The sequence below is a fragment of the Callospermophilus lateralis genome, chromosome 13, assembly GCF_048772815.1.
Source record: "Callospermophilus lateralis isolate mCalLat2 chromosome 13, mCalLat2.hap1, whole genome shotgun sequence".
Lineage (NCBI taxonomy): Eukaryota > Metazoa > Chordata > Mammalia > Rodentia > Sciuridae > Callospermophilus > Callospermophilus lateralis.
In genome coordinates, this window is record NC_135317.1 from 101,826,928 (window position 1) to 101,843,379 (window position 16,452).

The window sequence follows — 16,452 nt, forward strand, 5'->3', positions numbered from 1 at the left end:
TAATCCTCTCAAGGATTTATACATCTAACTAGCCTGAGCATGCAGGGCTTCCAGGCCCTGGTAAGGGTTTTCAATTTTACTCTTGTTGGAAGGCAGAAACCATGGTAGAGAGACAGAGGATGAGAAAAGATCACGTTGCACTATGAAAAGATCACTCTGGTTAAAGGAGAATGGACACCAGTGGAGCCTAAAGAGTGGAGAGAGAGGAAGCCAGAGGCAGCACCATGACCCCACCTCTCCTGGCCATGTGGCATCAGGAGCCACAGAGCAGAGCCACGTTTGCAAAGCCAGTCTGTGATCAACCTAATCTGCCACGAAACTGGATCTTCTGATGTAAGTGAATATGAAGAAAAAGACAAGCTATGTCAGAACATTCCTCTGCTGTCAGGACGCGTTCAGCCGAACTCTGAAGAGAAGATTCAAAAGTCCTACCCCACTTGCTGGAGGGCAGGAGGCAAGGGGTCTACAGAGCTCCGGACCTTTCTCAACAGCTCAGCCTAGGATGACTCGGCAAAGCCATCTGCTGTTCAATTGATTCTCCACTCCCAATACCTGTCCTTAAAAGCTTTGCCCCCTCTCCCTGGGTTCCCACCACTCCCTCCTGAGCCGCATCCTCCATACAGTCTCACCCCATGTAATTGCTTCTCAGCACTGCATAAGAATGCTCTTTCTTAAAAATAACCTTAAAGTTCATCAGAGACTCTTCAACCTGTTGCCTTCTGCAGAGAGCTCAACTCCTTGCACAGCACGGTCTGCCCTGCTGACCTCCCCTGCCCAGTCCTTGGTCTCTGGTGCCCTTCATCCATCCAACCCAGCTCGCGCTTTGTCTCCTGCTGCATCTTCAGTTTCCCCCAGGGGCTGTGCGCTCCCACAGGCCTGGAGCACCCCCTCCACCAATGTGGGACTGAGTCGACATCAGATAGCCTTTCTGATTGGCACTTGGCAAGCCCCGCCCCATGCCAGCCTTTGCCAGCCCCTGCCTTCAGTGCACGCCCACCTTGACGCTCTGCTATCACACCCCATGCTGATCTCTATCCCAGAGTGCGTAGGACTCAGAGGACGTCTGTTTCTCCCACCAGAGTGTGAGAACCGGAAAGGTAGAACTGCATCTTTTTTCTTTACATTCCCATCTCACGGCCCAGTATTTACAACCTAAGACATACTTTCTATATGTTTGTTGGATTTTCTTATTTAAGAGAATAAACATGTAAATGAGTTGGAAGATGCCACGAGAAGGCCAAGGTAATAGATGCAGTTCACACGGGCTGATCTGGTCACCTTGCCCTGTCCATGGTCTCTGGCTGCTCCCAAGAGTCTAGCAAACTACTTGACAAATGTGGGTCATTAATTTTAACATGGGGGACCAGGTTCTAGAAAAAAAAAATCAAAGTGCTGGTCGAAGAGGTCACTTTGCTGCTGGTGAAAAGGAATAACAGTTTGATGGAGAACTGGTGAGCCACACACTTTGTTCTGCATTTACAGAGAAACCTGTTGAGGCTGTTCTAGGGGAAGACACTGATGTCACAGCTTCAGTCCTGAAGAGGAGGCCAAGCGAGTGGGCAGCAGGCAGGTGCTGTCCCCAGCTATTCAATCTGACCATCTTATAGCCTGCACCAAGGTCTCAAAAGGAGTAAAGACAGGGACAGAGAGCCTCCTCTTCCACTCCCGCTGCCGGGGGCCACCTGATTGCACTGTGCGTCACGGAGATGGTGGCTTCCACTCAGCATTCAGCCCAGTCTGCTGCCCAACACAAACCAATTTCTGAGCAATTCTTCCGGCAAGTGCCCTGGTCCTGTTGATCTCACAATTACATCTAGAAACACTTAACCATGAGACATGTCAGCGGACTGGCCACTTGGTGCTGCTTCCTCTCAACTTGGTCATCGCCACAGCCTGCGCTAAAAATAAAAAAACAAATTTCTTTGTCAGGCCAGGCTCAAGTTATTGCGCCAAAGGGAAGAAGTCTCCCAGATCCACTCTTGGTACTAAAATTTCTACCTTTAGAAAAATTACCGGGATAATGTATGCGGAGGTTAAAGGTGAATTTCTAAGGTTGTTCAATGGAGTGGCATCCAGAGAGCCAGGAATGATGGAAATCGGCCCTGACAGTGTCCTAAAATGGATGAAGGCCCAGCAACATGCTCATGGAACTAGGGAATTATTATGTTCTCAATTATTAGCTGACCAAAGGTCCAGTGACCCTGAGCAGAAAGAAGGGGTAGGATCCAGGACATGAGGATCAAACACAAGGCTAACCAGAGCCTCTGGTCCCCTGTCCTTCCCATCATATCCAGTCTAGATCTTGGGACCAGCAGCCCACTCAGGGCACATACCACCTGGGAACGAGAATGGGAAGGAAAGGGTGAGAGGCAAAGAAGACTCCTTCCGTTATCTACCAGATCTAGGCCCGGAGACAGGCCCCAGGCACCCTGTGTGTTCACCAACTCCACCTCTTGACCTCTCTGAGGAGAAGAAAATGGACAACCTAAATAGTGGATTTCAAACCCAGCTTGCTTCAGGCTCATCAAGGAGCTTTGGAAAGACACTGATTCGGGACCTAGCCCTTGACATGCTGGTTTAGTAGATCTGTAATGGAACACAAAATCTGAATTTTAATGAAGTCCTCAATTTGAGAAACCAATGATGAAGTTTCTCTTATCTGGTGAAAAGGAATAACAATTTAATCAAGGACTGGTGAGTACAAAGTAAGACATGGGCAGTGTGGAAGGGTGGGTGGGGCTGGAGAGATGGTTTTGTGGACAGCTGTGTCTCTCCAAGTTCCCAGGATGTGGAAACCCCAGGTTGCTGCTCCTGACAGTTTGTAAAAGCAAAACATTCTTTGATTGTCTTTCTACTATTGCCACAGACTAAATCACAGTAAATTGAACCTATAAACAAACAAATGGCCTTGCAATTTGTCCAGGGTAAGGCAAGTGCACCCAGCAGCTAAGCATCAGTCTCACGTGTATTTGGCGAGTGCCTCCACCAACCACTTAGCCCAGGGGTCTCAGAAGAAAGAAAGCGCAGTCTGTCCTTCCTCTCCAGAGGCACAGTCTGGAGCCCTTTTCCCATCCAAGGTTTGTCATTCCTTGGACACTTTTATCTGGGGACCAGCTCCCTCAGGGCATATACCTACAGGCAAAGAGATTTTATTCTTCTTTCAAACTTGAAAAAACCTAATCCAAAGCGGCATGGTGGCACACACACTTCAGACTCAGGAGGCTGAAGCAGGAGGATCACAAGTTCAAAGCCAGCCTCAGCAACCTAACAAGTTCCTAAACAACTTACTGAGACCTTGTCTCAAAATGAAAAAATAAAAAGGGCTGGAGATGTGGCTCAGTGGTAAAGCACCTCCAGGTTAAATGTGAAGAAAGAAGAAGAAGGAGAAGAAGAAGCTGATTTAATGATGAAACCGTCCTTCATGGGAAAGGGCTATCATTGCATAAGGCAGGTGTAAGGTGAAGGCCAAGAATATTGTGTGTTGATCTTCTAAAATGAGAAATTCCGTCAGCGAGCTGTAAGGGGCGAGAGGAAGGCAGACGGGCCAGTGCTGCAGAGACCAGGTCAAGAACAGCCTGAAAGCCTAAAAGCAATAGCAGTGCTCCCAAGGCAAGAGGGAGAGGGGACAGCAGCCACTTGCAACTGTCCCCTGCAGTGGAACTGTAGCCTTGAGAAATGGGTGGGATCAAGAACTTCAGAGACCTGACACACTGGAGATGAACACTAACAGGTTTCCTGCAGCTGTTAAGGAAATCAGTTTTAAGGAGTAAAGATTTGATTTGAGCATAGAATCTTTTGAGGCAGCTTTAAACTTTGAGGTTTTATATGATAGTGGAGATGTTGAGCTCCTGCCAATTACAGCATCCGCTCTACTTCCCGTTTTAGTAGCATCCGTAGAGTGCTCGACTTGGGGTCTGAAAACTTGCGTTCGAGTGGCCTGAGTAAGCCCTGTGATCCTCGGAGCACACTTTCCTTGTCTGTAAAGTGAGCCTCTCGACTCTACCCCTCTGCCTTCCTCTCCAGTTTCTCACAAGAACGAAATGGAAATTGGAAAAGCACAGGCTAAACTTATAGAAACAGAGTGCTGTTCCCTGGTGTGGCCACACCTGAAGTTGGTAGTGGGGATGCCCTGAACAGTGCTGTGACAGTGTCCACACTGCTGGACAGTAACCTGCAGCCAGTCCTTGTGCCGGGCGTGAGTGCATCTCCAGGGGGCCCTTGATGCAGGCCACCAGACTCCAGCAGTCTTCCTAATGATCTTCCTGATAATCTCAGATGGGGCTTTAGATGACAGAGGTTTGGGTGAGGCTGCTGTGTCACCTTCCTTCTGAGACATGCTGTCTATTACCTACCATCTAGCTTTCCAGGTGGTAGGATGTCACACCTGGGCTATACCAGTTCTACCACTAGGAGGCACTGTGGTAACTGACCTGTGAAGCCCTCCCCAGCCTCTCAAGGGCTGCTACAGTTGGAGAAAGCCCATCACTAGCCCAGAAGATCACTGTATTTCCCAGCACCCAAACCACCCTTCCTGGCACGGCTAGCTGTGCCTTTAACTTGCTCTGTCAGCCCCTGCAATCCAGAAGGCTCCTCCAGTGGGCTTCTTGATTTGCCAGCTAAGCACTAAAATTTGTTCCGAATCTAAACTCTCTAAGACACATGATTTAAGCTTCTCTTTCAGCTAATTAGATATTGTTCTACAAATTGGGCTGTTCTCTCTGAAAGATGAGCTGCAATTTACTTTCCCTGCCCTCTCCTTAAACTTAAACTGAACTGTAAAACATGGCTGTTTGCTTGTTTAGTACAATCAGGAGATTATTTTGTGCAAGGAATAGATATCCATCTTCTTGCTAATGCTGAGCTTGTTTGGGCATTCCTTAATGGCTGCTATGAAAATGACGGAAGTTTTGCTTAGATCCCTTTTGCCCTTTTGAAAGGTGGACCCCACGGTGATTTGTTGGCTCGTGCATCTGCGATAATCTCCTGAGTAACCGATCACAAACAACTGCACTAACACGTCTTCACTCCACAAGGGGGAGATCTTCACTGCCCCCATTTTACTGATGAAGAATTTGATCTCAAGGAAGTCAGGCCATTTGCCGACATCCAAACAGCTAGGTATATGGAGAAGCCAGACAGTGAAGCCAACACTTTCATCCTCAGATCCCTTAAATCTATTGTCTGAAGAATCCAGTGTCAGGTGAAGAAGAGGAAGGCAAAATGGCACGGGGCTCGGTGCCCACACGGCTCAAATCCACTGCGGATTTCTTACAGCTCGGGATAAAATTCCAACACTGAGGTCCTTTAAAACCTTCTGGGGCCCGGGGCTCTTGGACATAGTGGGAGAAAGGATCTTTTCTGGAAATCGCCTCTTTTACTGTGCAGGGGGCCGAGTATTCTCTCACCCTCAAGACTGTGCCCAACATCTGATGAACGGAGACGCTCTGAGCGGAGTGTACACCATCTTCCTCAATGGGGAGCTGAGCCAGAAGTTGCCGGTGTACTGCGACATGACCACAGACGGCGGTGGCTGGATCGTAAGTACACACAGCTGCTCTCCTTGCATGCAGATGTCCTTGGTGTCGCAATCTGCCTAGCTCAGCCTCTGTTGGCCCAGCGTCACTATCCATCTGGCCATCCTTTCACCCACACCTCCGTGTTCAGTAGCCCAGTGGGAGATTTAGCCAGGCAGAGATGAGGATCAGCATATCCAGGCTGCAGTGACGTGGCCTGAGGAAGGGCCAGGATGACTGCCTTCCCTCCTGTCCCTTTTGCAAGGAGAGCGCATGCAGGAGGGTGCTGGGGAGAGGGGTCGTGGCCAGAGCCCAGGAACCTGCCTGCAGTGGGGCTGCAGCTGTAATAAAGCACAGAGGAGGATCCCCTCTGTATAAGAGAAGCCTCCCTGGCCAGGCAGTGAGGTCCCTTCTCTTGCAGGGTCACACTGGGGGGTGGGGGGAAATGAGGGGCAGAACTTGGATGGCCACCTCCAAGGGCCTTCCCTGTCCTCCTCCTTCTCCGGATGCTGGTTCTCTCCCAGAGCTATCATCACAGCCCTTAGGGAGCACCACTTACTGTCACAGCCCCCTCCCACGTCTAACAGGCCAGTACAGAGCTGAAGGAAAGGAGGGGCCTCCCTCATGGCCACCTCTCCAGACAGGCCACCGTGCAGATGGAGCAGTAGCTGCCTGGTGCAAGATGGAAATGGCCTCCCCTCCACCCCCTGCGCGTCCCCCACCAGCACCGCTGACACACAGTGCCAGATCCTCAGGGCGCAAAATGGGTGGTTTTTGAATAGCGTGAAATGGTGACTATGCTCCTAACAGCCACTCTCGGGAGGCATTTTCTTTTGTTTCTGACATATTTGTGCCTCCTTCTTAAAGCATAATTGGAAATTGAAGCCGAGGCTGATGTATTGGAGGTTAAATGAAATTAGCACTTAAACAGCTCAGGATGTGAATGATATGCAGTTGCTTTGGCTGCAATAAGACGATGACAGTTACCAGATGATTTGAAGCTGCTTCTGTTCCTGTGGAGAGAAATGCTTTCTACCACACTCTGTGATACAAAAGATTAATTTGAGAGTCAGTCCTATTTCCCCTGACTATTTGGGAGCTTGATAAGTGTCCTGAATCCTTTCTACATTGTAAGGGGTGCAAATTGGCATCAATGTCACCCCACAGCCTGGTCACCAGGGGCCTCTGTGCTGCAAGGAAGGGTTGTGAGCATTTCTTCCAAAAGCTGCAGTGTGGATCCTGAGCTCTGTTCTGAAACCTTCCTTATCTGGGCATCTTTGCCATTGTCATACGGGACCCAGTTACACCAATTTATTCAGTTTTATTCGCCGTCTCTTTTCCTGATCATCTCCCCCTCTCGCATCCCCCTTGATCTTCACAGGTATTCCAGAGGCGGCAGAATGGCCAAACGGATTTTTTCCGGAAGTGGGCTGACTACCGCGTGGGTTTCGGAAGCCTGGAGGACGAGTTTTGGCTAGGTAACGCCTGCTTCCCGCTTTGCCCCGGTGTGCTGCTCTGGCTTTTGGTGCAGCTCTCTCCTTTCTGCGTCCATCTGGAATCATCCGGAACCCTTGTCTGCTGAGCAGCTGACAGCTTGCGGATTGCTTTCAGAACCCCCTGCCCTGTTTGGCTGCACTATTGATCTGTTTTATCTTATTGTGGTGTTTTCCTCTTTGCTCCGTCTCTTCCCATCCTCATTAATAGTCTCTTATGCTGATGGGTCTCGACACAAGGCAGCTACAAAGGGAAGGAACTGCTAGGCAGGGGAAGGGGCACCGGCAGCAAGGGGCGGCTGGCCAGGGAAATGAGGCCGGTCACTCTGTCCGGTTCCTTGGAGCATGTCATTACCTGACTGGGAAGGAGAAGGAAAAGATGAAAGTGCCATTAGAGGTGAGCGGCAGTTTCTTGGAGGTCTGATGCAACAGGAGGTTTAGATGGAGAGCTGGGGCAGCCTGAGAAGGTGCAGAAACACTGGAGCCAGGCAGGGGACCCAGTGTCTGCTCATGGTGCCCACATCTCCCACCTGGTTAGATTTCCATAGCGACTGAGAAAGGCCGGCAGAGGAGAAGGCAGAGAATCAAGTCCCACACTGGTGGTCTCCTCTCTTCCTCCCCTGCACCATCTCATCCAAGCCTCACCATCTGCCCCAGATATCCAGGTAGCAGCCCCTGAACTCCCGGGCCTCCCCATTGCCCACAGAGCCTCCGAATGATCTTCCTCAATCCCCACGTCTGAGCAAGGTCAAGCCCTCTGTGAACCCTTTTCAGTGACTCCCCCTCACCCCCCAGGAGGGGCAAACAGCTCCACCACAGAACAAGCCCTCCCCAACCACCCCTGCCTATCACACTGTCCTTTACGGCCAACTCCAAACTCCAGATTGCTCTCAGAACCACTGAGATGCCTCTGAAAGAACACTCTCTGCCACTCCTCCCCGCATGCACTTGGGTGTCCAGCTATGTGCAAAGTCCAGCTAAGCACCCCTTCCTCCATAGGACCTGTCCTGACCATTTCCTCACCTGTCACCTGTGGGAGAACTGGCTCTCCTGTCTCTGTTGTCACCCAAATCACAACATCCCTATCCCTTTCTGCCCTCTTGATTGTACTGTATAAGCTTTGCTCTGGGCTGGGCCCACCCCTGCGCCCACCCCATACCCATCTTCCAATGCCATTGCCTATAGCCATGCCTGGGGATAGTAGGTGTCCACAGGACAGATGTCAATCATCAGTGATAATCATTTAGTGAATATCTGTCAGATAGCCAAATCTGTGTTTGCCAATGTAGGTAATAAAAAAAAGGTAAAAACCATATAAACACATTGAGAAAAAAGTCAAATAGGAAAATGTGCTTACCTTTTTGTGATATCAGAGATGGTACCCTACTATTGGTACCATGGTACCCTACCACTGAGAAAAATCCACAGCCCTTTTTATTTTTTGAGACAGGACCACACCAAGTTGCTGAGGCTAGCCTCAAACTTGTGATCCTCCTGCCTCAGTCTCCAGAGTTGCTGGGATTACGGGTGTGCACCACTGCACCGGGCCAAAATACACAGACCTTGAAAGCATTTGCAAATACTTGGGAGGCAATCGTGATGCGCATGAATCAATGTATACATAAGCAGATAGGACTTACGTTTCCCAGGCCTAAGCCAAACCATTTCCTGGGTTTTTGTCAAATCTGTGAAATATATAAACTATCAGGAACTCAAATTTTCTATGTATCACTTTTTTATTTGGTTAAATCTATTTGTTAAAAACCAACAACAACAACTTTACAGAGTTGCCAAAAAAGGAAATCTGGTTATCATGTGTTATAAGTAAAAGGAAACCTCAAAAATAAATGCAAAGAAAAGAAAGCAACACTGTTAACTGAGAGTTCCACCCAGGGACTTTGGGCCCGCTGTGGTTGCTGGTGGTGGTTTGAAAATGGAGATGGGTGTTAAACCACAAAGTGCTAGAACCAAACTGGGACGGGGAATTGAGGCCAGGGTCAAGGTCAGGTTCAGGGTCAGGGCTCCTCCTTCAACTCTGAAGAAGGACTGAGAGAATTTGGAAATACCTTTCCCCTAAAGGTCAAGGTTATTTCATGCCTGTTTGAGTCAGCTTTTTTTGCTACTGTGGTTAAAGATGTGACCAGAACTATTCTGAGGGAGGAAAAGTTTATTTGGGGACTGTGGGTCAGTGACTCAGCAAACACCAGTCAGAGCCTTCCATTTGCAATCGATGTAAAGCTTTAAATCCCAAACAGGATAAAGAAGCCGAAAGATGTGGGTGACCTTCAGTCAATCATTTCACCTCTCTGGACTTAAGCTTTCCCTTCCACAAAACAAAGAGGTCGGCTGGAGTAAGCTCTAATTCCCTCCACCGATGCAATTCTTTGATTCTAAATCATGGCACACTCAGACAGCTATCAGATGTCCCAGCAAAGCAAGAAGAGCCCAGTTCAGTTCACAGATAGAAATCAGAACTCAGAGGTCACCAGCAAGGCAGGGCAAGGCATCAAATGTTCGGGCAGAGAGGTCAAAATCAGACCATCCCGGGGCAAGTGGGCAAGAAAATATCTATGAGAAGATATCACCATGTGGGACCTGGACTCCACCCAAGCTCTGGGCTTGCAGGGATTTGCACCTTCCAAGAATACATGAGCCCCAGGTCTGGAGTACTTGGAGGCCAAGGAGATAGCATGTGAGGGGTGGGGGAAACTGGCCAGGAGACCAGCAAAGAGGCAGCCGTGCAAGATACAGCAGGTAGAGTAGAGAGAAGGGAACAGAGACAGAGAGCAAGACAGATGCTCCTGAACTTATGATGGGGGTTAAATCCAGATAAATTCATCATGAGTTGAAAATATTGTCCAGTGGGAAATGCATCTGCTATACCCAACACCCCAGCTTAACAACACAGTACAGAGCAGAGCACAGACCATTTCCCATTGGGATCAGCTGGTGGCAGCTGAGCACTGTGGCCCAGTGTAAGAGAGAGAATACTCACAGCAGAGCATTAGCCCAGCCAGAGACCCAAACCCAAAGCACAGTTTCCACTGGATGCATACAACGTTCACCCCACTGTAAAGTCAGGAGATGGTACGATGAGTCACTGTCAAGTCAGGTTCTACCTGTACTCCCTGACCTGGGTCTGGTGATCCCCAGAGGCCTGAAGTCAGACAGAGAAGGGCCAGTGTGATGAAAGATGGATAGAGCCCCTTCTGCAGACTACAGGACACATGAGGACTTTGGGACCCCTGGGACGCTCCAGAAGTCCTCTGATGAGCAATGCTACCTCCTGCTTCCTGCCGCCCATGCCACAGGCTTCACGCCCTGCGATGCCGCCTGTCCTTTTCTTTCCATACCATGACCTGGCATAGAAGAGGGCAAGGGACAGGCCAGGAGTCCTGAGGCTTCGGGTGTGTCAGTTATGGGGTCAGCACTGGGGGACAGCACCCTGTGCTGCCTGGTGGCCCTCGTCAGCAGCATTGGGCTGGCCTCTTTACAGGAAAAGTAATCCAGCGGGGACTATTGGATAACAGCTCAAGAAGCGCTGAGGGCAGAAGCAACCTGGATGCCCTTGTCTTCCCTGTACCATCTGTGTCAAGGTCAAAGTCACATTTCCCTTCCACTTCCAAAGCTGCCTGAGGCCCGGCTCAGTGCACTGTCTGCTCTTCTGCACAGGGCTGGACAACATACACAGGATCACGTCCCAGGGCCGCTACGAGCTGCGTGTGGATATGCGAGACGGACAGGAGGCGGCCTTCGCGTACTACGACAAGTTCTCTGTGGAGGATGGCAGGAGCCTGTACAAACTCCGCATCGGAAGCTACAATGGCACTGCAGGTACCTGTGGCCCCAGGGGTGCTGGGCATGCAGCAGGAAGGCCCCAGTGACCTAGACCTGAGCCGCATGGGGGAGGAGCACCACCCACAGAGCTCTCTGTAGCCAGGGAGGACGGCTGGACCGCAAGAGTCGCTGGCTCTGGTCCCAGCCCTGGCCCCTCTGGTAACCTGAAACTAATTTATCAGGACTTTGGTTTCCTCATCTGGAAAATCATAAGATGTCCATCCTACTTCACAGTGTAGACAGAAACAAAAAAATCAGTAAATGTCATGAAAGTGCCTTTAAAAAGTTTTTAGTTAAGAAGTGCAGTGTGAGAGGGGAGGCTTGCTTTCCTTAGCTAGGTTAGCCTGTGTGGACTCTTACCCAGAGACAGCGGAAGCAGCTCTCACCTGGGTAGGATCTCCCCTGCAGTGACCTAAGACACTCCCTGAGTTGCCCTATCATCCCATCAAGGAGCGAAGGACAGTCCCTAAGTGTTCCTCGTTGGCCATGAACATTGCTTTCCTTCCTCCAAGAGAGCCACATGCACCATTGGGTTTTCCAGGTAGATTTTTATGGCATTTCTGCCAAGCAGACAAACCCGCTCCGGGAGCTCTGTGGCATTAATAGTTCGATCAAGACACAGCATCAGTCTGCTTCTCAGGCTCTGCCAGTCTGTTCCTTATTTCCTGTTATAACATATTTCATAAAGACTGTCGTGCCAGATATTCTACTGTCTGGGACAGGGAGTTACTGGCTCTCATTAACTCCAATTTCAGGGCTAAGCGTTGGTGTTTAATTTTAGCAACATTTTTTATGCCTCTTAGAATTAAGAAGAGCATCAAGGCATTGCCCTTCCAATTACTGCATCGGCTCAATTACTTCTGTCTTCAGCCAGGTATTATAACTCCAAAGAGAAGACGCACTTTCTTTTGTTCCTGTTCATATCTGAGATCATTCGCAATGGCTGTCAGACAAGCCCAGCCAAAGGTCTAATTTGCCACACTTTGAGCATAAAATAGCCATTGAAATGGACATATCAAACAAAATGTCAGACTATATCATTTCAAAAATAACCAGATGCTGTTCACGCCCTAGGATTAGAGCTGCGCCTGTAGGAAAGCCATTCTAATTCCCCTGGAGGAAGAACGGCAAGCCCTTCTACTTCTGTGCCTGTGCCCCCTTCCTCGCTCCTCTTCTGCAAGCCTGGGCTTCACCTGCCTAGCTGGGGCCCAGCCCCTGCTGCCTCTGGCCAGCCCTGTCTCCCTGCTGGGCCCCCTGTAGGATAGAACCGGTGGATTCCCTCCCACTCTCCTGTGTCAGAGGCAAATCCTGCCACAGCTCTGCTGGTTGTTGTAAATTGAATATGACTCATTCTTTGCCTTGCAAAGAGGAAATCCTGGCTTGCTGCAACTGCTCCATCTAGGCAGCTCCACAGGCAGGTTCCTCCTGGACCAAGCAGCTTTCCAGGAGGAGAGGCCCCGCCCCTTCTTTCTGGCATTTTCTAATATTGCTGGATCCCCTTGATGTTGCTGGATTCTACTGGTCCTACTGGCAACAAGCTGTGCTGAGGCTCCAAGTTCAGCCCTTTTTCTCAAGGTACTAACCTACCAGTGTCTAGGTGGGGCTCTACTTGGGTAAGAACGGAGGATTCCAGATTCCAAGTGAATCCATAAGAGTATGTTGCACAACTCCTAAACGTTTACTGTGCACGTTGCAGATACTCAAAGGAAGCATAGAACATGGCCTCCACAAGAACTAAACAGCCAACTAAAAAAGAAACAACTAGGAAGTTACTCCCCACACCATGAAGGGCGCCCCCTTCCTATTTAAGGGGGGCTCAGAGAGGCAGTTGAGGAAAGCTTCTGACGGCTGCTGCATTTGAAGGGGTTGTCCATGGTCAGGAAAACGCCCCTGGATGAGAAGCCATGGAAGGAGAAGCTAACGTGGAGGGGGTGGCTGCGGTGGGCCACAGGGCAGAGCAAAGTTCAGAAGGAATAGAAAGAAATTGGTGAAGGAGGGGAGCCTGAACCTCCACCACCCCTACACTGAAGGAGCAGATTGAGTCTTAGCCTGTGGCCAGCGGGGAGCCCCTGAAAGTCCTGAAGGCGTGACAGCAGTGTGGTTCTAGGAAGGTCACTGGATGAGCCCTACACAGGATAACGGAAATTTGAGCAAAAAACAGAGAGTCACTAGTGGCTGCTGCACAAAACCTAATTCATAGGAGGTGATGGGAGGCCTGGCTAATGTTGGGGCTGAGAGAAAGGTGTCAGTCTAACAGTAGGTCAGGAGAGAGGCGCCAAGACTTAGCTCATGTCCCGATACGTGAGATGATGTGTGAGGCAGAAATGGGGAGAGGAGGCAGAATTGTGGAGAATGTAAAGACCACTGGCCAGGAACCCGGCTGTGGTGGGATGCTCTGGGGGCAGTGAGCAGCCACCGTGGGCACAACTCAGAAGCCACAGGACCAGAACCCAGCCTCACAGCAAAAATCAGCTCTGGATGCAGCTCAGGTCATTTCCACTCCATCAACAGCATGAGTCCCCCTCTCAACAGCCCAGCCACAAATCCTCCTCCAAATCCTCCCAACCATTACACACAAATGACAATCTGACCCCCTCCCTCAAACCTTCAATTCACATAAGCCCCCTGCACAATGTCCCCAACAAGAGCTCACCCAGCCCCCATGCACCTGAGAACAGAAATCTCACCACAGCTCCTAGATCTTGTGAACAGCTCAGATATTTAGAGAATTTCTCCCCTATGATCAGCCAAACATGCCTCTTTAGTCCATATACTTCCTCACAAAATGATTGAATGTTTCTTTTTCTCAATAATCCGCCAGATGTTTGACAAAGGTGATCATGGACCCGTCTCCCTCGTGAGCCTGCCATTCCCATGATACAGCCCCTGGCCCCACCCACCTGTCCTTGGACACCGTCCTGGGTTTTCCATCCCCCTGTTTCCTGTAGAGGCAACTCTGGTTTGCTAACGTCCAAGTTCTTGCAGCACCAAGTTCTGAACATGGGTTTGGGGCATGGTCTGATCAGGGCTGGTGTCTGGCAAAAGCCAGGCTGAACCTACACAAGGAAGACCCAGAAAGGTCCAATCAGCATGGCTCATCGCTATATCCTCTGGAGACAGGACGAACCAAGATTGCTCTGAGTCCCAGTGCAGTGTCCCTGTGCCTGCAGGAAGCAGACGGGGTGTGGTGAGGGGTTGTGTGGATGGAGTTCTCAGCCAAAGGCCAGGGGACAAGGAAATGGGCTGGAGAGGGCAGCACAGAAGTCGCCACCCTGGGGTCAAGTGACGGGGCGAGCTGAGCCAAGCCGGGGGAGGGACAGAGGGGAAGGTACGTGAGGGTTCCACGGGTGGGGGCCAGCTCTCCTGGGAGCGGGTCAGATGTCCTACCCGCTGTCGAGAGAGACAAGTGGGCCAGCCTCGTGGGTGCTCTTCCTTGCAGGGGACTCCCTCAGCTATCACCAGGGACGCCCCTTCTCCACAGAGGACCGAGACAATGACGTGGCTGTTACCAACTGCGCCATGTCGTACAAGGGAGCTTGGTGGTATAAGAACTGCCACCGGACCAACCTCAACGGGAAGTACGGGGAGTCCAGGCACAGTCAGGTGGGTACTGCTCCGCTGTGCTTAGAGGTGGCCCAGAGCCTGGAACCCACGGCCCTCAGCTCTGTCTTAAATGCCCACGTGAGTCCAGCATTTCCTGATGAAAAAAGAGACACGGAAGAGTCTTGAGAAAGAACTGCCATAAAGAGAAAAGTAACGCTGAGTCGGGTAGAGACAGGCAGGGCAGGAGCCGGGGGGAGGAGGGGAACCCACACCCGGGAGTGGCACCCAGAGGCCTGAGCAGCAGACGGCTCCCACTCCATTTCCTCGTGGAGGGAGCTTGCCGGGGACGACTTCACGGGCTCAACTGCATCCTAAGAGGAGGAGACCCAGGAAGGGAGAGATCAGAAATACCAGAGTAAGCTGGTATTTCCCCCAAAGGCTGCGTATGCCCTGACGGAGCCGGGTGGGGGGGACAGCTGAGCCAGCTAGGACTTCCCAGGTGGACACCGAGAGGCCACACGGAAGGAAACCCCTTGGTTCCTGGCAAACCCAGATGGTTAGCCATCCCAGGTGGAAAGCCCCAGCCTCCCTTCAGGGGCGAGCAGTCTGCTGCTCTCTTCAAAATGCCTGCACACTCTCAGGATTTTAAAATTCACCACCGTCGACTCATGCATGCAACTCCTGAAAGCCAAAATGTCAAGCCGGCGATAAGGAATCACCTGCAACATGTTCCCAGGAAAGGCCAGGCCACCGGCAGGTAGAGAGGGAAAGTGGCTTTATTGGCAACTCAGCCACAAAGCTACAGCTAGATCCACAACTTGGGCCCCCTGTACCCCCTTCTTTTCATCAAGGGAAGGGTGACCTGACATGCTTCTCTTTTGCCCAGGGGATCAACTGGTACCACTGGAAAGGCCACGAGTTCTCCATCCCCTTCGTGGAAATGAAGATGCGGCCCTACAACCACCGTCTCACTGCAGGGAGGAAGCGGCGGGCCCTACGGTTCTAAACAGTGGGCAGTTGACCTTCCTGTCATTTGTTTGTATTTTGTAATATGCCACAAGGGGGGAGGGTCATAATGATGTGCTTTGCGACATATTCAGAGTACCTGGAAGAAGCAGGGCGTGGCAGGAATCAGTGACTGCCACCGCTCGTAGTTTCTGCTGCCTTGGAGCCTGACCCCAGCTCCGTCTGCACTGGCCCTCCTCACCAGTCATCCCAGACCTTCCCCTCCTCTCCCAACAAGGAGGAAACGTGGGAAGTTTGCTTGAAAGACACTTTGAAGGCCCCCCGTGGAGTGCAGGTTGCTGCAGTGACGCGGGCCTTCTTGTTCGACCCTGCTCCTGAGATGCCTCTACCTTCCAGGTAGCCTTGGTCTGGCCATGGCCTTCCACCGGCCCAGAGAAGAAGCCTCAGCCAGGGAGCTGGGCCAACAATCCCCTTCAGAGGGCAGAAACCCGCCACACCCTGACCGGAGGGCCGGAGTCCTTGAGAATGGGCCGAAGACCGTCCTCTCTGCCACTCTTACTTTTTAAGCGCTGCGGCCTCTTCCCAGCGTGCTTAGCCCTTTCCCCACCTGCAGTCCCCTTAGACCCCAAGGTCCCACCCACCCCACCGCTAATCTGGAATCAGTTCCCAAGGCGTTGCCCACTTCTGGCCCTGGGTGGTGTGGTGGCTGTGTCCCCAGGAGTCTCAAGCCACTGTCCCCTCCTCAGGGCAGCCAGTCTACAGTTTGCTTGGTGGCAGGAAGGAGAGATGGCTTTGTTTCCCGCAGTCTGGGTCGGGCATCTGGAGATGACAGGTTCACCGGGAAACATGGCCTGTGCCCAGCTCATTTCCTCCATTTCCAGTCTGAGTTATCATGGACATTTTTAAAAACTTGCCAACAGAAGGCCTTACTTCTGTCTTCTGCCAAGCTCTCCTTGGTACAGGTGACTTAATAAGAGTCAGGAAAAGAAGTTGTAAGACCCGTCAGCCGTTCATCCCCTGACGGGCAGTCCCGGGAGGAGGCAGAATGTTTGCTTTAGGAGGTTTTATTTTACTTAACTTTATTTTATTTTATGTTCTTC

General features: G+C 51.0%; 1 protein-coding gene across 2 annotated transcripts in view; it reads left to right on the forward strand.

Annotated features, from left to right (window-relative positions):
• The window catches only part of Tnr (tenascin R), a 71,493-nt gene extending 56,101 nt beyond the window's left edge, over window positions 1-15,392 (forward strand). For both annotated transcript variants that reach the window (XM_076831635.2, XM_076831636.2), the window contains 5 exons: window positions 5,386-5,537; window positions 6,895-6,991; window positions 10,679-10,840; window positions 14,283-14,446; window positions 15,273-15,392. In XM_076831635.2, the coding sequence (XP_076687750.2) occupies window positions 5,386-5,537; window positions 6,895-6,991; window positions 10,679-10,840; window positions 14,283-14,446; window positions 15,273-15,392 (695 nt within the window). The remainder of the gene's footprint in view (window positions 1-5,385; window positions 5,538-6,894; window positions 6,992-10,678; window positions 10,841-14,282; window positions 14,447-15,272) is intronic.
• Window positions 15,393-16,452: the final 1,060 nt, after the last annotated feature.